The sequence below is a fragment of the Chlorocebus sabaeus genome, chromosome 28 (assembly GCF_047675955.1).
Source record: "Chlorocebus sabaeus isolate Y175 chromosome 28, mChlSab1.0.hap1, whole genome shotgun sequence".
NCBI lineage: Eukaryota > Metazoa > Chordata > Mammalia > Primates > Cercopithecidae > Chlorocebus > Chlorocebus sabaeus.
Window position 1 is genome coordinate 12,043,382 of NC_132931.1, and position 21,801 is coordinate 12,065,182.

The window sequence follows — 21,801 nt, forward strand, 5'->3', positions numbered from 1 at the left end:
TGGGCAATGTTGTGAGACACGCCACCTGCCCCCATCTTTACAGAGAATAAAAAAGTTATCTGGGCACAATGATGCACACCTAATAGTCCCATCAATTCGGGAGGCTGAGATGTGAGGATCGCTTGAGACACCGCAGTTGGAGGCTGCCGTAAGCCGAGATTGGGTTAGTGCACTGCAGCCTGGGTGACAGAGTGAGACCCTGCTTCAAAAAAATAAATATACAGAGGCCGGGCGCGGTGGCTCACGCCTGTAATCCCAGCACTTTGGGAGGGCGAGGCAGGCAGATCACTTGAGGGCAGGAGTTCTAGACCAGCCTGGCCAACATGGCAAACCCCTTCACTACTAAAAATACAAAAATTTAGCCGAACTTGGTAGTGTGTGCCTGTAATCCTAGCTACTCGGGAGGCCGAGGCACGAGAATCACTTGAACCCGGGAGGTGGAGGTTGCAGTGAGCTGAGATCGCGCCACTGCACTCCATCCTGGGCGACAGAGCCACACGCTGTCTCAATAATTAAATAAATAATAAGAAAAAAAAATAAAAGAGGCTCTTGAGAGTCAACTCATCTGCCTGAGCCACTTATTTCACACATCCCAGGACGCCTGATGAAGGGTTCTGGATTTTGTTTCCTGTCATCCAGGCGGGCTTCCTGGAGGAAACTGGACCGCCAGGGAGGCCGCGGCCTCGGTTCCAAGGGTCGGGCGTCGCAGGGTCGGAGGAGGTGGGGAGAAGGGGCCGCTCCGGGGCCGACCCCGCCCGCAGTTGGGGGCCCACGTCACGTGACCAGCCGGGCGCCCGGGTCACGTGCCGAGGCGGGAAGGTGGGGGCTGTCGGGGGCGACTGGCGTCCGGACAGCGGCGCGCGGGGCACGCGAGGAGCGCACGAGGAGAGGCGGCGCGGGCCGGAGCCGCGGAGGGAGGCGGCGGCGGCGGCGGCGGCGGAGGAGGGGGCGGCCCCGCGGCCCCGCGTCCGCGTCACGTGGTGCGAGGCGGGCAGCCATCTTGCTACAAACACAAACACAGAGGAGCGGCCGCCGCGGGAGCGCCAGCGTCCCCTCCCCCGCCGCCGCCGCCGTCCCCGGCCCCAGCCCGCCGCGCGCCGCCCACGCCCCGGACTGGACCCTTGCGCCGCCCGCGGTAAGCGCCCGGCGTTCCCGCGGCCCCCAGCCCACAGCCCGGCCCCGGGGCAGGCCCGCCCCCGACGCCGCGGCGGCCGCGCCGAGCCCGCGAGCTAGCGAAGCGCTGGAGCCAGCGCGCGGGCCGCCGACGAGGACCCTCCCCCGTCTCCTCCCCGAGGCCGCCGCCGCCCGGTGCGTCCGCCCGCCCTCCCGCCCGCTCCGGCCCCTCCCCGCCGCCGGGACCCTCCCCCAGAGCCAGCCAGCCTCGGGGAGGCCCCAGGAGGCCGGCGCCCGGCTTGGGGGGCGACCGCTCGACCACCGCGCACCTGGCGCCCCTCCCTGAAGGGCACGCCGTCCTCCCGGGCCGGCCCGCCGCCTTCCACCCCCGCGCTCCTAACGGTCGCCCCCGGGCCCCTGCCAAGCCCTGCTGTGGGCCGCCTGGGGGCCCCCGACCCTAGCGTCCTAAGGTGTCCGGGCCCCGCGCTCCCCGGAGTTCTCCCCAGCGCGCCTTTGGGTTCCCCTCGGAACGAGCTGGGCCTTGCGGTTCCCCAAGTCCAGGCTTTCCACGACTTTGGCCAACATGGAAGCCTTCTCCTCCACCCAGGCACCTCGCCTGAGTCCTCCTCACCTCCGTTTCCTTTCGCTCCGGTGATCTTAGTGCTGGGTCATTGGGGTCTCCTTCCCAGTTGCCCAACCGCGGGAAACACCTTCTATAGCAGAGGCTGCTTTACCTCCCCGTCCCAGGCCAGGCCCTTCCCAGCTCATGCCCCTCGGTGCAGCAGCTCCCTGGCCACAGCTCTCACACCTTGCCTTAAAAAAAAAAATTTCCAAGTAACTTTTTAAGAGCCCCTTGTTTGTCTCCTCTGTTACACAGTCATTACTCGCTTTCCCGGTGAGACTCTAGGTCTGTTGTATCCTAGTGCCAGGAACTGGGAGATGCTACATAAAGACTTGTTAGTTGGATTGAATTTTTTTTTTTTCCAATCACCCAAGCCTTACTTCCCTCCTGCCTTTCAAAGTGTTGTTCTGGAAGATCGTCAGCTTTCCCATCCTCTTTGCACTGCCCCTTCGAGTCCATATAGCAGTTTTGATTTAGAACCCCACCAACCCCTGGCCTTTGGCATGGAAACACCATCGGTGGTACCAGTAAGGGTCTCTTCTTTGCTGTCGACATGGGGGATTTGGGGTTCTTTCTCCTTCCCATCTTTCCTGTGCCCTTTGCAGACCTAGGCTAGCCACCCTCCACCAGGCTAGCCAGCTCTAATCTGATTTTCTTAGATTGTAGGTCTTGGTACCCCAGCGGTCTGTCGTGTCATTGGGAAGGATTTGGGGGTAGACCTGGACTTGGTTTCCCTGCCATTGCCTGGGAACCAGGGGCCCTGAGGGTCCCATGTGGTGGTTAGTCAAGTGGACCATGTGCTTAAACTTCTGAACTAGCTTGTTCTCCTGTTGGACACATCAGTCTTGTGTCCGTGATCGGATGCGTTAGCCCTAACTTTTACCTGTGCTATTAGAATTTGGGAATTAAAAAAGAAAAATAGCCCACTATAGAGGAGAGAAGATGAGAGGAGGCGGCTAGATGAAGGAGGTTGAAAGTCTAACAAATGTGAAATGGCTTCAAACTCACAGAGTAACACTTGAGAGTTTGGGATGGTCATTACTGCCACCGTGCACACCTCCAGTATTGCATAGAGTGTCGAGGATGTCGGGGCACACTGTCGGAGCAGCTTCCTCCTTGTTTTCCCTGGCTGGAGCCCAAGGCTGGGCAAGTGGGCAAAAGGGATCACAGGAGGTACAGAGTGAAAATGCTTAAAAACTGTTAACTTGTAGGCAGTTGCCAAGCGGTGGTGTGATTTTCTGGGATGGCTCAGAGAGGAGAGAGCAGGGATAACTGACCGGCCGCGAGGAACGCGGGCTTGCATCTCTTCTTTAAGCCTCAGCGTCTTCATCCTACCACGCTTGGAGAACCTCCATTCTGAGAAAGGCCCAGGTCCCCTCCAGCAGGCCTGGGGCTGGGCGGTCGCTCCAGTGTTGGGGAACTGGGGGCTCTGCTTCTGTTTAAGTGGCACTGTTCTGTGCCAAGGCACAGTGCTCCGTGTTGGAGCTAATTTTAGGGGTGATGGAGTGAGGAGATAATGTTCTTAGCTGAATGTGCACTGGAACCGCCTGTTCTCCATCTTTTCCTTCTCCCTTGAGTTCTGAGCCCCAGAGAGCGGGCTCCCTTCCCGCGCCCTGGCGCCTGCTGGAGCACCCAGGCCCAGCATGTCCTCGCCCCTTGTCTCCGGCAGGGGGCAGTCTTTCAAAAGCATTGATTCAGATGCTGGGGGGACTGAGGGTAGACAGGCCTGAGAAAGAGAAGGGGTGGGGAGGGGGCGAGGCTTGAGGGAAGGGCCAGGGCGGGGGACAGGCTGGAAGGGGCCTGTGAGGAGGAGACCCTGAGCTGAGAAAGCTCAGCCGGAAAAGCTGAGGCGGGCAGGTGGCGGTCCCCCATCCCCCGCCCCGCCACCTCCTGCTCTTGTCTTCGTTGGACAGGGATCAGATGCCTGGCTTTGAGAGCTTGCAATAGACAAACTTAGGCAGTTTTTCTTAAAAAAAAAAAAAAAAAAAAAAAAAAAAAATCTGTTCTTTTCTCAAAGATTTCCTCCTGGCAGGATTTCAGATTTCCCTCGTGGGACAGTGTAATTAGGGAATGATATCCCTGCTGTTCAGAGAGGAGAGTGACCCAGCTTTGCACACACCTGGCTTCCCTTGCCTTCCCCTTGGCCCAGTAGACCCCCGAGGGCTCTGCCCGTGCTTGTGGTGCAGAGGAGGGCGTCTCAGCACCGGCGTGCTTGGAATCTGGAGTCACATAGCTCTTGGCTGTGGGGATGCCCTGTGCACCCCCTGCCCAGTGGTGATAGCCCAGAATGTCTCCAGACTTGGCCAGGAGCCCCCTGAGGAGCAGAGGGGCCCCCAGTCCAGAACCTGTTGGAGGGTGGGAGCCCCATGGTGGCCTGCAGCTGCGCCACTAGTTCCTTTAGTCCAAGGATGGGGCCAGGCACCACCAGCTTCCGGCACCAGACCCTGCTGTGGGGGCGCCTAGAGAGTTAACCTCAGTCTCCTGGTTTCTTCCCAAGAAGGTAGGTGGCATGGGCTTTTTCCTGCTCTGGGCCTGCTCTCTCCCGTGTCTTGGTGTCGCTGTCCTTAGGCTGTATGAGCCACTCCCCCTTTGTGTGCCCCTTGCAGGCAAGACACAGCCAGGATGGGGGACTCCAGCCGGAGGCACCCAGGAGAGCTGCCCTTGCTGCGCCTGGCAGGGGGCAGTGTGAGGCCATCACTTTAGGTTTTTTTTTGTTTTTTTTTTTTGAGACAGTCTTGCTCTGATGCCCAGGCTGGAGTGCAGGGGCGCGATCTCGGCTCACTGCAACCTCCGCCTCCTGGGTTCAAGCGATTCTCCTGCCTCAGCCTCCCAAGTAGCTGGGATTACAGGCACCTACCACCAGGCCCGGCTAATTTTTGTATTTTTAGTAGAGACAGTTTTGCGACATTGGCCAGGCTGGTCTCAAACTCCTGACCTCAGGTGATCTTCCCGCCGCGGTCTCACGAAGTGCTGGGTTTACAGGCATGAGCCACCACGCCTGGCTGCTTTTTCTTTTTAAAAAAATGTTTAGAATTGTTTCTGTAGAGTCGTGGTTTTGTTCTGTTACTCAGGCTGGTCTCGGACTTCTCTCTTCAAGCCTCCCACAGTGCTGGGATTATAGGTATAAGCCATTGTGCTGGCCAGGTGGTCCCTTTTCTGTTCTACCCTCTCCCACCCTCATGCCTGCAGGATGAGCTTCTGGCCTTCTAGAAGGAATGAACTGGAGGAGGCTCAAAACAGCCTCTTTTGAGGCTGGTTTGAAGGAATGTGGGGTGTTTTTCTTGGAATGGGGAAAACTTAGGTATGCGGTGGTTATCTCCAGATACCTTTTGTTCCCTAAAGCTTTTTTTAAAAAGCGATTATTGTGGTAAAATATACAACAAAATTTAGATACTTTAACTGTCTCTAACTGTGCTGTTCTGTGGCACTGAGTACACTCACATTGGTGTCTGGCCCTGACTACCAGCGGCCCCAGGATCTGCTCCTCAGTTGAAGCTCTGGGCTCTTCAGCAACAGTTCCCTGTCCCCTCAGCCCCTGGTGGCTGCCCTTCTACCTTCCTCCCTCAGTGAGTGACTGCTCTAGAGACCTCATGAAGGAGAGAGTAAGGTCTAACTCTCCTTTTTTGGCTGGTCTGTTTTACTTAGCATCATGTCCTCAAGGCTCATCCAGTCCCCAGATTGCTCTAGGAGGCCACCTGCAGTCAGTGACAGGCTGGTGGCTTTGCGTGGCGTGGAGCACACCACCACCGGAGCATCCAGCCGAGGCTGAGGAGGGAGAGGCCCCAGGGGAGGCCACCCTGGCCCTGGGTTGCCTCTGAGCCCTGTGGTTCCCCCTGGGGTGCTGGGACTCTGAGCAGGCCTCGGCTTGTCGTGGGCTGCTGGCTCAGCTGGGGCTGATGGCCTTTCCCCCTTAGCACCCTGGTGGAACCCCCTTCCTCTTCTTTCCCAGACTGTGGTGTCCTGGAGTTGATGGGAGCTGCAGCACCAAGCCGGGCCAGCCTCCCTCCCAGCCAGTGACAACAGCTCTGCAGCGCCTGGATCCCGCCCACCCACCTGAGTCCTCTGCCCGGGTCCCCAGGGATGCGCCTCCTCCTGAGAGTCCCCTCCATCGTCCCTTAGAGGAACAGGCTGCCGCTGCACCCCCACCAGCCTCCATTGCCCTGACCTTATTTCCACCTGATGGTGCCAGAGGCTGCTTCCCAGCCGGTATCCTGAGATCCTTGTTCCCTTGGTGGCTTGGTTGTTTCAGCCTCCGTTCTTGATTGGGGGGCAGTAGTCTGGGTGTGATTCCTGTGGGGGAAACCAGCCCAAGGTGCCTTGGCTCAGGCTTGCCTGGAGCCTCGTCATATACCCGTCTGTGGCCCTAGAATCACCTCTTGCTCCTTTTCACCGGGTTTCTCCCTAGACCAAGCCCCTGGATTTGAGCTTCTGAGCAGCCAACTGTGATTTTTTTCATAAAGGAAAGAATTTTGCTCCTAGATTTATTTCTAATCCTTCTCTCCGTAACTGACCTTTTCTCTGTAAGCTATTTGTGGCTCTAGTGAGTTTTTGCTTGCTTGCTTGTTTTTGTTTTATCTTTGCCTTGAACATCCATCCTGGCCTCGGCTGCCTCCCTCCCTGAGTTCTGCACTGCACCTCCTGTCTCAGCCTCCCAGAGAGGGTGGTGAGGGTGCTGATGCCCAGAGATACCACCCGGCAAATGGACCTCTCCCGTCATGCAGGGCAGGGCAGGGCTGCTATAGAGCCTTGTCCTGAACCCTATCTCCTCCCCCCTGCTCTCCTTAAGGGTCTTTCCCAGATGTGAAGGTCGCTCCCAGGCTCTACTGAGGCCAGACCAATTCCCAGTGGCTTGGGGACCCTCGTTCACTCCAGCACCAGCCCCTGCCCTCCTGCTTCCTGGGCCAGGCTGCCAGGTGAGCCCTGGGCCGAGGGAGGTTGCCCCACGGAGGCCGGAAGGACTCGAGCTTCCCATCTCCTCGCCTCCCCCAGGTCTTTCACCGTCTGGACTCATCTCTGGGTAACTCATGGTGTGAGTGGCCACGTGGCTGGCTCAGGTGAGTCCTTTTAGACCCCAGGTGACCCACCAGCTAGTCCGGGGCGCATTGCCATGCCTACCAGGATGTACCCCGGGGTGTCCTCCCTGCACTTGAAAGGTCTCTTTCGTGTGCTGTTCTCCATGGCCCTGTTCCCCCACAGGTGTTAGGAGAGTGAACGCCAGGTCCCCTCCTCCCCACCCCCGGCCTTTCAGAAACACGCCCAGCCCCACGATGGCAGCAGAGACACTCAACTTTGGGCCTGAGTGGTGAGTCACATGTGCCTCGGCTGCCGTGGAGATTCGGGAAAGCACAGTCAGGCTGCCCTGACCTCTGTCTTCTTCTCTCTGTGTCGTGTCCAGGCTCAGGGCCCTGTCTGGGGGCGGCAGCGTGGCCTCCCCACCCCCGTCCCCTGCCATGCCCAAATACAAGCTGGCTGATTACCGCTATGGGCGAGAGGAGATGCTGGCCCTCTACGTCAAGGAGAACAAGGTGGGTGCGTGGGCGAGGGTTGTTGGCGGCGGTGGCCTCTGCCTATGGAGGGGATCTGGCAGCATGTGGTGTCTTGGCTGTCCCACCCCACCGCCAGGTCCCAGAAGAGCTGCAGGACAAGGAGTTTGCCGCGGTGCTGCAGGATGAGCCACTGCAGCCCCTGGCCCTGGAGCCGCTGACTGAGGAGGAACAGGTGGGGCCAGGCCAGGAGCTGAGGCTGTGGGGGCCCGGGAGGGGTGGCCGTGAGTCGGGCTAGGAGGAGAGGGGCCAGTGCTGGGGAGACAGGCCGGGAGGGTGCTGTGGGGTGGGAGTGGGGGTGGTCAGGTGCCTGGGTCCTCACTCCCGCCCCTGGCTCCCTCCTCAGAGAAACTTCTCCCTGTCAGTGAACAGCGTGGCTGTGCTGAGGCTGATGGGGAAAGGGGCTGGCCCCCCCCTGACTGGCACCTCCCGAGGCAGGGGCAGCACGCGGAGCCGAGGTAGAGGGGTGATGGCGTGTCCCGGGGGCGGGCAGATCAGGGTCCCTGACTTGGAGGACGTGCAGCAGGTTTCAGTGTGCATCTGGCCTCTTATCTAGGCCGTGGCCGCGGTGACAGCTGCTTTTACCAAAGAAGCATCGAAGAAGGTGATGGGGCCTTTGGACGAAGCCCCCGGGAGATCCAGCGCAGCCAGAGCTGGGATGACAGGTGGGGTCAGGAGGGGGTGTGGCATAGAGCAGGGCAGGCCAGGGAGGGAGGCCTGGTTCCTGTTGCTAGAGGGTAACAGAGGCCTACCAGATAAGCCCTGTCAGAGATCCCTGTTCTCCTGACCCCTGGTTTCCTCTGTCCCCTCCCTCCCTCCACTGCCTCAGGGCACAGTGGACAAGGCATGGGGTGGTCGCAAAGGGTGGGTGGGGAGGCTGTACTGTTTTTGACCCACACGTTTCTCCTCCTGCAGAGGCGAGAGGCGGTTTGAGAAGTCAGCAAGGCGGGATGGAGGTATGAGGTTGCGGAGGGCGGCGGCCGGGGCAGCGGGGAGGATCAAGATGGGTGGCCCAGTCTGAGGGTGTTTATTTCAGAGGTGCTGGGGGCAGGAGGGCCTGGAGCTGGCCCCCCACGTTTCCTGAGGGTCCAGGTACCACGCTGCCTTTCTGATAACTACCCCTCTCTTCCATCTCCCAGCACGATGTGGGTTTGAGGAGGGAGGGGCTGGCCCAAGGAAGGAGCATGCCCGCTCAGACAGCGAGAACTGGCGCTCCTTACGGGAGGAGCAGGAGGAGGAGGAGGAGGGCAGCTGGAGGCTTGGGGCAGGGCCCCGGCGAGATGGCGACCGCTGGCGCTCTGCCAGCCCTGGTGAGATTGGGGCCCAGTAGCATTGGTGGGGGCAGTGGGGAGCAGGAACTCTCAGAGGGTGGGCTCCTGTAGCCCCTGGGAGGTAGCAGAGGCTGGCTGGTGTGGGAGTGGCTGGGACAGCAGCCCTGGAGGTGCTCCATGAGCTGCAGCAGAGAGGGCCGCCAGCTTCGCTTGGGTACCCACTCTTCTTCTCCCTGACTTTTCCTGCGCAGATGGCGGTCCCCGCTCTGCTGGCTGGCGGGAACATGGGGAACGGAGGCGCAAGTTTGAATTTGATTTGCGAGGGGATCGAGGCGGGTGTGGTGAAGAGGAGGGGCGGGGAGGGGGAGGCAGCTCTCACCTGCGGCGGTGCCGAGTGCCTGACGGCTTTGAGGAGGACAAGGATGGGCTCCCAGAGTGGTGCCTGGACGATGAGGATGAAGAAATGGGCACCTTTGATGCCTCTGGGGCCTTCTTGCCTCTCAAGGTATCTGCGAGGAGGCGAGGGTGGGAACCTGCCCTGCTGGGGTCCTCTTCCTCCCCACCCACCCAGCTGTTCTCTGCCCCCCACCCCTGCCCCATGCAGAAGGGCCCCAAGGAGCCCATTCCTGAGGAGCAGGAGTTGGACTTCCAAGGGCTGGAGGAGGAGGAGGAGCCTTCCGAAGGGCTAGAGGAGGAAGGGCCTGAGGCAGGTGAGCCTGTGGGGTGCCCAGCGGGCCTGGGGCCAGGCCGGGCTGGCATGGGGGGGTTCTTTGCCAGGCTGGGCACTTGCTGCCCACCTACCTGTAGGATTAGGCTACTTAGAAGTGGAAGAAGAGTGTTGAGAGGTGGGGAGGAACCAGGGGGTAGCAGAGCCGTGTCTTCAAGGCAGTGTACCAGATAAAAATCAGGCATAATCAGAATGACCTTTGAAAGTCCCTTGAAGAAACTGCAGAACCTGCGGTGAAGTCTGCGGGGTTGTGTGGTGGTGTGCAGTGTTGATACGTTCCTGCTGTGTCTGGCACATGGAGGCAAGGGTCAGGGCACCGCATTCCCACTCCACCATTAGTTGAGTTGACCCAAGTGCAGTGGTGGACTTGGCCCGGGGGAGGGTGACCCGCGGGTCCAGCCACACACTCAAGGGCTTGTGCTCACTCGCGTGGCAGGCCCAGCCCTTGGTTCTGAACTCTGGCCATCTTCCTCTTCTAGGTGGGAAGGAGCTGACCCCACTGCCTCCTCAGGAGGAGAAGTCCAGCTCCCCGTCCCCACTACCCACCCTGGGCCCACTCTGGGGGACAAACGGGGATGGGGACGAAGCTGCGGAGAAAGAGCCCCCAGTGGCCGAAGGTAGGAAGGGAGGATGACCTACCTCCCGGGTGCCCTGGGGCTGTGAGAGAAAGTGGTCCCCTCTTGTGGGGGTGGGCACACAGGACATTCACATTGAGGAGCCATGGCAAGAGCTCAGTGTTCTGGAGTGAGGGTGGGCGGAGGCTATCTTGTCTCCTTGCCGCCCTCCCTTCCACCTCCTGTCCTCATGCCTTCCAGATGATATTCGGGGGATCCAGCTGAGTCCCGGGGTGGGCTCCCCTGCTGGCCCACCTGGAGATCTGGAGGATGATGAAGGCTTAAAGCACCTGCAGCAGGTGTGGGGGCCTGAGAAAGTGGGAGGGACCCTTCACACTCCTCCTGACCACCTGACCTGCTTGGCCCCGGCCCCGGCCCCAGCTCAAGCTCCATCCCCATCCCAAGCTCCATCCCTATCCTGATGTTGCTGAGATTGGCAGCTGAGACTTTCTTCTCTTCCTGGGCTTCCAGGAGGCGGAGAAGCTGGTGGCCTCCCTGCAGGACAGCTCCTTGGAGGAGGAGCAGTTCACAGCTGCCATGCAGACCCAGGGCCTGCGCCACTCTGCAGCCGCCACTGCCCTCCCACTCAGCCATGGAGCTGCCCGGAAGTGGTTCTACAAGGATCCGCAGGGCGAGATCCAAGGTACTTGTGTGGGATGGGAGGGCTGCTCAGGGCCATTCTGGTTCAGGGTGTCTCTGGCCTACCCTGTGACCACAGTGGTTCTCCTGCTCCCTTGCTCCCTGTCCAGGCCCCTTCACGACACAGGAGATGGCAGAGTGGTTCCAGGCTGGCTACTTCTCCATGTCACTGCTGGTGAAGCGGGGCTGTGATGAGGGCTTCCAGCCTCTAGGCGAGGTGATCAAGATGTGGGGCCGTGTGCCCTTCGCCCCAGGGCCCTCACCACCCCCACTGCTGGTGAGCCGCCTCTCCCCTACATGGAGGGACAGGGTGTAAGGGGTGCGGGCAGGAGTCCAGCAGAGTCCCCTCTTCGCTGCTGCGGGCACTGGCCGAACTCTCACCCGAGCAGGGAAACATGGACCAGGAGCGGCTGAAGAAGCAGCAGGAGCTGGCCGCGGCTGCCTTGTACCAGCAGCTGCAGCACCAGCAGTTTCTTCAGCTGGTCAGCAGGTATGGGGGGCCTGGGGTGGGCTGGGAGAAGGCCCGGAGCTGGCTCTGTGGCCCACCACCTCCACTGTCCCATTTGCAGCCGCCAGCTCCCACAATGCGCGCTCCGAGAAAAGGCAGCTCTGGGGGACCTGACGCCGCCGCCGCCGCAGCAGCAGCAGCAGCTCACGGCATTCCTGCAGCAGCTCCAGGCGCTCAAACCCCCCAGGTGCGTGGCGCATGCTAGCCCTCAGGATACAGGGTAGGGAACGGGGGCAGACCAGAGATGGATTTGGGGTCCTGAGAATCCACGATTTGCTCCTCAGAGGCGGGGACCAGAACCTGCTCCCGACGATGAGCCGGTCCTTGTCGGTGCCGGATTCGGGCCGCCTCTGGGACGTACATACCTCAGCCTCATCACAGTCAGGTGTGTGGCCTGCCTGGCCCCCACCCCCAAGGCAGTCTCCGGGTGAACTGGGGTCCGGGGTCTGCTCCCCACCCTTGCACCCCTAGTTGCCATTCTGGCTGGGGAGCCCACTGCTGCGGCTGGACTGGATCAGTGGGCCCAAGTGCCCACCTGCAGCTGCTTCTGCCCCCTGCCCCCTGCAGGTGGTGAGGCCAGTCTTTGGGACATACCAATTAACTCTTCGACTCAGGGTCCAATTCTAGAACAACTCCAGCTGCAACATAAAGTGAGTAGGCATCCTGGGGCTGAGGCCCTGGGAATGAAAGGGTGGACCAAGGCAGGCCCCAAGCTGTCCCCTGCAGCTCTCCTCTGATCAGCCACTGGTCTCAGTTCCAGGAGCGCAGAGAAGTGGAGCTCAGGGCGAAGCGGGAGGAAGAGGAACGCAAGCGCCGGGAGGAGAAGCGCCGCCAGCAGCAGCAGGAGGAGCAGAAGCGGCGGCAAGAGGAGGAAGAGCTGTTTAGGCGCAAGCAGGTAGGTGCTCCCGAGCCTCAGCTGGCTGGGGAGAGAGCCCTCGTCAGGTCCCCTCACTGTGTCCCCCTCTTAGGTGCGGCAGCAGGAGCTGTTGCTGAAGTTGCTACAGCAGCAGCAGCAGGCAGTCCCCGTGCCCCCCGCGCCCAGCTCCCCGCCCCCACTCTGGGCTGGCCTGGCCAAGCAGGGGCTGTCCATGAAGACACTCCTGGAGTTGCAGCTGGAGGGCGAGCGGCAGCTGCACAAACAGCCCCCACCTCGGGAGCCAGCTCGGGCCCAGGCCCCCAACCACCGAGTGGTGAGCAGGCCAGGAACCTCCCAGGACCCCCCCAAGCGGTTTCCAGGGTGGCATAGGGAGGGGGATCACTAAGCCCAGACTTGTGCAGCCCAAACCCCAGCCCCTCCTGTGATGGCAACAGCTCTTGTGGCCCTCGCCTCACCCCTGTCCCTTTGCCACCTAAACAAGCCTCCCTGTCTGCTTTTCTGGGGTGCCTTTGTTTGAGCCACTCTGATCTTCTGCCATCTGTAGCAGCTTGGGGGCCTGGGCACTGCCCCCCTGAACCAGTGGGTGTCTGAGGCTGGGCCGCTGTGGGGCGGGCCAGACAAGAGTGGGGGCGGCAGCAGCAGTCTGGGGCTCTGGGAGGACACCCCCAAGAGCGGCGGGAGCCTGGTCCGCGGCCTCGGCCTGAAGAACAGCCGGAGCAGCCCATCTCTCAGGTGGGCGTGGCACCTGGAGGCTTGGGGTGGCCCTGGGAGGGAAGGTGGCAGACTCTCCTGCCCCCCGCCAGCTGATTTCCGACCCTGACTCACCCACCCCCTTCAGTGACTCGTACAGCCACCTATCAGGTCGGCCCATTCGCAAAAAGACAGAGGAAGAAGAGAAGCTGCTGAAGCTGCTGCAGGGCATCCCCAGGCCCCAGGATGGCTTCACCCAGTGGTGTGAGCAGATGCTGCACACACTGAGCGCCACAGGCAGCCTGGACGGTGCGTGAGCGGCTTCCAGGAAGTGGGCGGGGCCTGGGGCTCCAGACCTGGCCAGGGGGCCCTGACAGCCCTCGCTCATCCTGCAGTGCCCATGGCTGTAGCGATCCTCAAGGAGGTGGAATCCCCCTATGATGTCCACGATTATATCCGTTCCTGCCTGGGGGACACGCTGGAAGCCAAAGAATTTGCCAAACAATTCCTGGAGCGGAGGGCCAAGCAGAAAGCCAGCCAACAGCGGCAGCAGCAGCAGGTGAGGCACCCAGCACCAGTAGCTGGGGTGGGCTTGCCTGGCGCTTCTTGACCTTCACCCTCCTCTCCGTTGCCTTAGGAGGCGTGGCTGAGCAGCGCCTCCCTGCAGACGGCCTTCCAGGCCAACCACAGCACCAAACTCGGCCCCGGGGAGGGCAGCAAGGCCAAGAGGCGGGCACTGATGCTGCACTCAGACCCCAGCATCCTGGGTGAGCTGGGCTGGGGCAGGAGCGGGACTTCCTTGGCACAGGGCAGGAGGAGCCCAGGAGAGAGCTCAGACCCAGCTTTTCCCCGGCTTCAGGGTACTCCCTGCACGGATCTTCTGGTGAGATCGAGAGCGTGGATGACTACTGACCAGCCCGGACCCCCAGCCCCTGGGCTGTAGGCCAGGGCGGCTGCGGCGGCATGGACCGAGGGTCCCAGCCTGCAGCTCCCCGCAGGGAGCAGAGGAGGAGGCAGGGGCGGGGTCCCCAGCACTTGTTACAAACACACGATGCACCTTAACTCACCCACCACGAGGCACTTTACAGACTGGGGGAGGGGGTTTTCTTTTTATTACTTTTTTTTAATTTTAAACGACTTTGAAGAAAAGTTAGGAGAGGCAAAAATATTGTTAAAAACTAGACTCTAAACACCCCTTCCCGCTGTGAGGATAGTGGGTGTGACGATGGAAGGTCCACAGAGGATTTTTGTGTTTTGTTTTTTTAAGAAAAAAGATGAAAAATGAAAAAAAAGTGGTTAGGAGGCTGAAAGAAAAAACACACTGTTATTTTGGGGCAGTGGGGACACAGGCCCCGTGGACTTGTCCTGCCTGGCCCCCAAGGCCACACTTACCCCCCGGAAGGTGGGCCATGGGGTAACTGGAGGCTGAGGGCCAGCAGTTTGCACAGGAGGCCTGTCTGAGCCCCGCCCACTGGACCCGCTGTGAGCAGCTCCTTTCGCCAGGGCTGGCTGAGGTGTCCGGGGTGGGGCCAAAGTAGCCCCTTGGCTTCGCTGCTTTGGGGGACAGTTGCACAAATTGGAAGAGCTGCCCCAGCTCTCTGGCTGCCATCCTGTGCTGGCCGAGTAGATGGGAGGGGCCAGGCCGTGCCAACCTCTCTGGCTGGCAGGGTGGGGCAGCAGGACTCTGACTCTGGCCCTGGTGAGGGGCGTCCCCCACCGCTGCCATTTTGGGGGACACCCTGGGTTTGAACCTGAAAGCCCCAGCTCTCTGCCTTGCCACGTGAATGTATTCTTTGGGCCGCAAGCCCCCACCTCACCCCTGCCTGGCTCCTGCCTCACCTCTGTGAGCAGCGGGGGTGGATGATTGCTCCGGAGGCTGCAGAGAGAAGGCTGAGCTGTTTCTCCCGTGAAGGGGGCAGGAGGAGGGGCCTCAAAGGCAAGGAGTGGGTGGCTTTGCGCTTAGGGTTGCAGTGGAGGGGCTGCCACCTGGGGCCCCAGCCTGCAGCCAGCTTGTGAGGTATGGACCACCCAGCTCTGCACCTGACCCCTCCGCCGACCAAATGGGAGAGGAGCAGGAGATCTCCCGGGTCTGATATGATGCGCTTTTTACCGTTGGGTAAGGTTGGGGTGAAGAGAAGCGTGCGGCTCCTGGGTTAGGGGAGACTGCCCCTTCTATTGCTCACCCACTTCTTATTCCCAGTCCCCTACTTGCGTTCGTCTCCACCCATTTTGGGTTTTGTAACAGTTTTGTCTTTTGGGTTTCTCATCCAGCTCCTCCCATTGACCTCATTGCTCAGAGTGCAGTATTAGGGCAAGGCTCCGCCACTGCCTCCCTCCATGAATGTATTTCTCCCTCCTGCCCTGGGGACGTGGGGAGTGGCCCCTTTCTTTCCCCATCTAGCCCCAGAAAGATGGTGTTTGGTTTTTTGTTGTTAGGGTTTTTTTTTTTTTTTTTTTTTTGCACCAAAGTGGCAACTAGGTCAGTGTTGGGGGATCAAGCTGGCCTCGGGGTGGGGGGCCCCCACCTGCTTCTCCCTGGTTCCCACAGTGTTAGCGTCCCTGAAAAGACAATATTCTCTCTAAAGCAATAAGGGGTGACGGGCCGGGGGGAGTGTTTGCTGCTGCTGGCCCCCAGCTCCCCTTCCCTCTCGCCAGGTGTGGGGGAGACTCCTGTTGTGACTGAATGTAACCCCCCACCCCTGCTGCAGCCAATGCAGGGGAAGGGGGACACTCTTCCTGTCTCTTCCTGCCCCTTCTCCCCAGCTAAAGAGACTTTGGATTTAGGGGGCCCATGAGCCTGGAGAGGCCTTAACCCTGTGAGGAAGTATAGGGGGAGCCCTCTCCCACCCCCATCCCTTTCTGAGAGTGGTCAATGTTTACAAGCCCCTGAGCCCCCCTGCCCAGGGACTCAGACCCTGTTGCTGTCCTTCCCCCGGCCCCGGTCTTCCTGGGCCCTAGCTGCTCCCCTGCCCTTCCTGGGGTTGGGGTGGGTGCAGGGGTCGCTGTGTTCCCTGTCTGCCTTGTACCCACAATCTCCCCACCCCCTCTCCACCCTGTGTGACTTCCCTCTTTACCTGCTCCTGTAAATACTCCCTTCTCCCAATAAAACTTGGTGTGTGTTCTCCTGTTCCGCCCCCACTGCTCGTTATCTGGGGAGAGCCATGGGGATGAGTGGCTCTGCGCAGAGTTGGGAACTAGGAGCTCCAAGCAGGGTCCGTCTGGTCAGGCTGGCTCTGGTCAGCAGCCTGATGGGGGAGACCACGGCGGGGGGCTGCTTATCCAACAACCTCTGGATGGACGGCTTTGGGCTGGGGTTTCGGCTTTGCTCTGAGGGAGAGTGCAGACCCCGTCCCCAGCCCCAGCTGCCTGGTGGGCCCCATACCCTCCCGGCCACCCACACCCCCAGCAGCCCTCAGGCAGCAAAGTTCAGAAACAAGGACACAGCAAGGGCAGAGACCAGGTACAGAGTTGGAATTGGCTCCTTTATGGAAAAACTGAAAATATAATAAAAATTAAAATAAAACCAGTTTTAAAAAAGCCAGCCCCTGGGGTTTCCACCTCCTGCCTCTGGCCCTCCAGAGGGGTGAGGCCCCAACCCCAGGGCAGCAGAAGGATGAGGGCCTCCTGCCCCTCCTTTTCCCCCATTCCATCCCCTTTTTATCTCCACAGTGGGGGCCCCGGGAGGAACCAAACCTGGGTGGGAGGGCAGGGACCCAAGGCCCCGTGGCCCAGGGAAGGGGGCTGGGAGTGCGCCCAGCCCCTCAGCCCTGGCCTGTAGTGTGGGCGTGGGCAGGGCCCCTCCCGGCCTGGGCCCAGCAGGGGTGGGGCCGTTAGTTCCAGATCTTGAGGAAGGAGTCCCAGGAGCCAGTGGCCACAGCCATGCCATCGTCGGTGACCCCAAGGCAGCTCACACGGTTGTCGTGGCCAGCGAGGACCCCTGTGAGGAAGGGAGAAGTCAGAACTCATTTGGCCTAGGCTCCAGGTCCCCACCCGCCCAGCCTGGGCCCCCAGCTCTCACCTGCACGGTCGCCCTTCATGGCATCCCAGATGTTGCAGTTGAAGTCGTCGTAGCCAGCGAGCAGCAGCCGGCCGCTGCGCGAGAAGGCAACAGAGGTGATGCCACAGATGATGTTGTCATGGGAGTACATGAGGAGCTCCTGATCGGCCCGCAGGTCGAAGAGGCGGCACGTGGCGTCATCAGAGCCGGTGGTGAAGGCATAGCCGTTGGGGAAGAACTGCAGGACACGGGACCGGGATGGGGTGAGGGCGAGGGGCAGGGCCAGGAGCCTGGTAGAGAGGACCTGGCCCAACTCGCCCCAGAACTCACAGCCACCGCGTTGATGTCAGATTCGTGGCCGATGAAGGTCTGTCGGCACATGGAATCCCGTACATCCCACAACTTGATAGAGGCATCACAGGCGCCTGACACAAACGTGCGGCCATCGGGGGCCAGGGACAGGGACATCACATCCCCACTGTGTCCAGCAAAACCCACTGTTTGCTGGCCTGTCTCAATGTCCCACAGGGCACTGGAGAGGTGACAGGAAGAAGGAAAAGATAAGAGACGGGGCAAAGAACAGAGTCCCTGCCTTCCCCGCCCCACCACGTGAGCCCAACCCTGTGAAAGGGTTCAGGGAGGTTCTTGTCAGAGCCTTAGGTGGGGAGGGGATGCATCCCTCCCTGACCCCTTAGTGCCCACCAGGAGAGGGAGACTACGGTGCACACTGCGTGCTGAGCACTGGGACAGTGGCCCCTGAGGCAGGAAGTGTGAGTTCGCCCAGACTGTTCAGCCCTGGCAGAGCCTCACCAGGTGGTATCCCCAGAGCTGGTGATGATTTGGTTGTCATCCAGGAAGCGGCAGCACGACAGGTACCCTGGGGAAGGAGCTGGTCAGCCAGGTCTCCACACGGAGGGCAGTGCACCTCCCGACCCCAAAAAGGGTGCTAGCCGGGCCAGGCCCCTCACCAGTGTGGCCAGGCAGCTCCCGGCTGACCCTGACGTTGCCCTCGCGGGTCTTGAGGCTGTAGATGGAGCAGATGTTGTCCAGCCCCCCACAGGCCACAAAGTTCCCTGAGGGCGCATAGGCACAGGTCATGACCCAGGAGGAGCGCAGCGGGATGGCGTGAACCTGTGGAGCAGGGGCAGCGCCAGGGTCAGAGCCAGTCAGGGCCCTGTGACCCTGCCCCACCCCCCAGCCCGTGCCACCCTACCTTGTTGGTGGTGTAGCTGTCCCAGATGATGAGCTTCCCATCCTGGGAGGCGCTGACCAGCAGCCTGGTGGGGAACGGTGCAGGGAGAGCAGAAGGATGGCATGAAAGCAAGACACACCCCCTTCCCACTGGGTAGGAGAAGGTAGGGTCTCTGTTGTCCAGGCTGGAGTGCAGTGGCACCATCACAGCTCACTGCAGCCTGGAATTCCCAGGCTCAAGTGATCCTCCCACCTCAGCCTCCCCCACATAGCTGGGACTACAAGGCAAGCACCACACCCGGCTCATTTTTCAATTTTTAGTAGAGACAGGGTCTCACTATGTTGCCCAGGCTGGTCTCAAAACTCCTGAGCTCAAGTGATCCTGCCCTGGCCTCACCACATGCTGGGATTACAGGTATGAGCCACCTGAGAGACAGTCTCCAGCTGCAGCCCACAAGTTCTCACCAGCATGGTCCTGCCTGTCCAGGTCTGGCGGGCATGTCTGGGAGTCATCTTATTTCCAGACATACTCTGGGTATTCTGGTGGCCTACTCACCCCACCAGATCAGAGGCTGCTCCCACAGCCTGCTAGAAAGTCGGCCCACAGCGCCAGCCCGCACACACACACACCTTGAGTCGGTCCCCCAGTGCATGGCATAGATCTTTGCCAGGTGCCCACGGAGGGTCCTCCGGGTCCTCATCTGGATTCTCCCCACTGGGTCCAGCCCAGCTGTGATCTGGAGGTAGAGACAGAATGGGCTCGGGGAGGCCCAGGTAGCAGGACTGCAGTAAGCAGCAGCCTCCGATCCTTGCCCCTCCAACCCCAGTCACCTCCTGACCACCGAGTGCCCTCACCTGGGTCAGTGTTGAGTCCCCACATGCTTTTCGGGCATCCTATAGGGAATGGCAGAGCCAGAGAGATGCAAGAGAAGGTAGAACGGGTAGGAGAGGGCGAGAAGACAGGAGTGGACAAAATCAGATTCTGAGCCACTAAGGAGCCCTCCCTCCCCCTTCCCCCTTCCCCCACCAACACCCTCACCCAGCCCGGTCCAGGGCACCGGGAGGTGTACACACCTCCCGGCCCATACCGCACCAGGCCCATACCGCACCAGGCCCTCACCCGGATCTGGTTCCGGAGCTGCTCGGCCTCCTGTCTCAGTTGCTCCAGCTCACTCATGGCGCCGGGCCCGTGGGGCGGGGTTGGGGGCGGCTGGGGGCCGCGGGACGGGGGCTGGGGGAGGCAGCTCCTGGCCGCTGGCCCGAGGCCTGGGGGATGCAGGGCTGACGTCAGGCCCGAGGCCGCCGGGGAAGTGGGGGGAAAGGCGGGGTTGCAGCACGGCCCGGAAGGGGTAAGCAAGGGGAGGGGGGAGGGGCGGCGGCACAACCAGGGTCTCCGGCAACGGAGACGTCGCCGAGTAAGAGCCGACTTCCCCAATCTTCCTCCCGCCCCCCGGAAACGGAGCGGGAAGTGCAAGAGGAAGCGCAGGGGAAACCCCTCCCTCGGACACAGCCCGGGCGGGACACCCGCGGCAGGAACTCGGGGGGGGGGGGGTGTCCCTTCGAAAACAGACCTGGCGTCTGCCCCAGCCCGCACCGGCACCGCCCTCCAAGCACCTAATTTTAAAAGGGGAGGTGCCTCTTGAAATTCACCCCACAAGGCGCACACCCTCCACACACACCCCCAGCTTCGACGGTGGCGGGTGGGGGGGAGCGACCAGAGGGGGAAGCTGGGCTGTTCGTGGGGTTGCCTAGGCAACCGTCACCCGGACCGAGAGCACCTCATTGGTGAAATGCCCCCACCCTAGCCCCGTTGCCAAGGCAACCGCATCCACGGCTGAGACCTGTAGGGTGGGTGACCCCACCCCCGGCCCCATCGCCCCCGCCCGACCCAGGCTCCCGCCCCTCCCCAGAACCGGCCCGGGTGGCTGTTTACAGGATTTGGGAAAAGCCGATTGGGAGCTAATAGGTTCTGGACAGCTCACCCCGGATAATCCCTGGTCCGGCTGCGCCCCATTAGCCTTCCGCCGCGGGTGGGGGTGACAACGGCGGGGAAGGCAGCCCCGAGCCGCTGCTTCCCTCCAGCGCAGAGACCGCCCGCCCCGCCGCGCCCGCAGAAAGCCCGTGGGAGCCGCTCTCGAGTAATTACGGCTCCGCAACGAGGTCCCCGGCCCCGAGGCGCGGAGCTGCTCTCTCCCAGGCGCGGGCAGGAGGCCCCAGGCGGCCCGGCCCCGGCGCCCTGGACACCTGGGGGGCCCAGCCAGCGGGCTCGCGCCCGGGCCCCAGAGGCTTGGCTGGCTCCGCTCCGGGCGCCTGAGTCCTTCCCCACCCGCGGGACACCTGTGCGATCCGGCCGTACACACTGCACTCGGCCGACCCAGGCGTCCCCCACCCAGCTCCCACTTCCCCCAGGCACAGGGCGTTCCTATTCCCCACTGACATTTCCCCTCCTTGTAAGTTCAGCTTTCTACGCCAGTGCCAGGGGGTGACCCTCAAAATCGGGGTGTGGGGGGCGCAGGCAGAACTCCTTACTCCACCCAACCCCCAGGCCCGCACAAAGCCTCTTCCAGCTACTAGCAGCCCAGGCCTGGCGGCACCGCCGGAGGCCCAGGGCAGAAGGAAGCAGGGCTGGAGGAAGAAACTGGGGGCGGGGGCGACGCTCTCAGCCCTCGGTCCCCATCACCCCGCAGGGCCCTCAGCAGCCCCCAGATTCTAGGGATATAGCAGCCAGGGTCTCATAGATAAATGGGGGTGCCACCGCCTCCGCAGGTCTGGCGGGGCCCAGGAGAGGTGACGGGAGGGTCCCTGGATCTGGCAGCTGGAAGGCGCGGGCTGGTGCGGCGCTGCGAAGCGCAGTGGGCCTGGCCCTCCAGCCCCCACGACCTCCATTTTGCCCAAAAGAAAGCTGGGCGGGGGGCGGGTGCCTGGGAGCTGGGCTTCGGGTGGGGATCTGTAAAGGGAATAGGGCGCCGAGGGCTCCAGTTTCGGGGAGTGGGGCCAGAAACCACGAGCAGAACCCAAATCGGGGGTAGGGTGGAGACTAAAGGAAGGGTGGCGCGCGGCCTTGCCTGCTTCTCCCCGATTTGGGGGTTGTGCAAGGCGAGGGCCGGCAGGGGTGCGACAGTGGAGGACACGAGGGGTGCTCCCCGGGGGCAGGCGGGAGGGTGGCGGTGGGGAAAGGGGGCGGGGCGGGGCCTAGAGGAAGCCCTGAATTTAGCCCCCCAACTTCCAAGGGAGCAAGAGGCAGTCGGGGCTGGGCTGGGGTCTGGGGTCGGGCAAAAACTTCGCTGATGGTGCGGGGAAGTGCACGCACCGTGGGGGGCGAGGGTCCCCCCGGTTCCCCTTCCGGGTTTGGGAGCGACGGGGCCAGATAGGAAGGGAGGGGAGGTCTGGGGAGTTACGTCCGCTCCCAGGAGGCCAGCCCGGGAAGACCGAAGGAAGAGAGGTTCCCCTGCGGGAAATTGGGGCTGGGGGGCGCGAGGACTCCTTTTGCCAGCGGAGGTACCTGTGGCGGTGGGACTCTGCGGCGGGGTCGCTGGCGGCGCGCGGGCGGCGCTGTCTTCCTCCGCGGCGGAGGCGGCGGCGGCGGCGGCGGCGGCGGCGGCGCGGATGGATTTCCTCAGTGGCCCCAACCCCGCCGCCAGCGCTGCCTCCCCAGAGCGGAGGGATCCCGCCCGCCAGTGACGCGGCTGCCGCCGCCGCGCCCAAGACCCGGCTGGGCGAGACCAACTGCCTCGCACTTAGGGGAAGCCAGGAGACAAAACCCCACCGAGGGGGCAAAGACGGTCCCAGTGGCTCCCAAAGATCTCACCCTCACGCTATGTGGACGCAAACCGTACTCAAATAAAGGGTTTGCTTCCTGGAAAGGAGTAAGACATCCCCCCTCTGGGACTGGAGGAGGTGGTACTGGCACATGAGGAGGGTGAGACCGCTTGCGGGTCACGTGATCGGTCTCCCGCCCCGCCTTGATTGGGTGGCTCCAGACTGGGAAGGGGAGTTCGACGCCCATTTC

General features: G+C 61.8%; 2 protein-coding genes across 10 annotated transcripts; one reads left to right on the top strand and one right to left on the bottom strand.

Moving 5' to 3' along the window:
- Positions 1–952: 952 nt before the first annotated feature.
- Positions 953–15,731, top strand: GIGYF1 (GRB10 interacting GYF protein 1). Of its 9 annotated transcripts, none has more exons than XM_037990432.2 (28): positions 953–1,135; positions 5,685–5,941; positions 6,522–6,648; positions 6,725–6,789; positions 6,932–7,037; positions 7,131–7,260; positions 7,358–7,453; positions 7,625–7,736; positions 7,835–7,943; positions 8,194–8,234; positions 8,418–8,588; positions 8,801–9,054; positions 9,154–9,259; positions 9,756–9,893; positions 10,092–10,189; positions 10,362–10,533; positions 10,640–10,806; positions 10,919–11,019; positions 11,099–11,224; positions 11,322–11,422; positions 11,605–11,687; positions 11,792–11,932; positions 12,006–12,227; positions 12,459–12,646; positions 12,753–12,913; positions 13,000–13,163; positions 13,242–13,371; positions 13,464–15,731. In XM_037990432.2, the coding sequence occupies exons 5-28, from the start codon at positions 7,003–7,005 to the stop codon at positions 13,514–13,516; spliced, it is 3,099 nt and encodes a 1,032-aa protein (XP_037846360.1). In that variant the 5' UTR covers positions 953–1,135; positions 5,685–5,941; positions 6,522–6,648; positions 6,725–6,789; positions 6,932–7,002; the 3' UTR covers positions 13,517–15,731. The 9 variants fall into 9 exon arrangements, with proteins under 9 accessions (XP_037846360.1, XP_037846362.1, XP_008016712.1 ...); XM_037990434.2 differs by having other exon boundaries at positions 12,462–12,646; XM_008018521.3 differs by having other exon boundaries at positions 5,685–6,648.
- A 334-nt stretch (positions 15,732–16,065) lies between these two features.
- Positions 16,066–21,472, bottom strand: GNB2 (G protein subunit beta 2). Its single transcript, XM_008018524.3, has 10 exons — positions 21,295–21,472; positions 18,913–19,058; positions 18,648–18,686; positions 18,423–18,529; positions 17,815–17,878; positions 17,570–17,732; positions 17,412–17,478; positions 16,932–17,133; positions 16,623–16,839; positions 16,066–16,541 (listed from the first exon to the last, which is right to left on the bottom strand). Exons 2-10 carry the CDS (start codon positions 18,967–18,969, stop codon positions 16,435–16,437), a joined length of 1,023 nt encoding a protein of 340 aa, XP_008016715.1. The 5' UTR covers positions 18,970–19,058; positions 21,295–21,472; the 3' UTR covers positions 16,066–16,434.
- Positions 21,473–21,801: the final 329 nt, after the last annotated feature.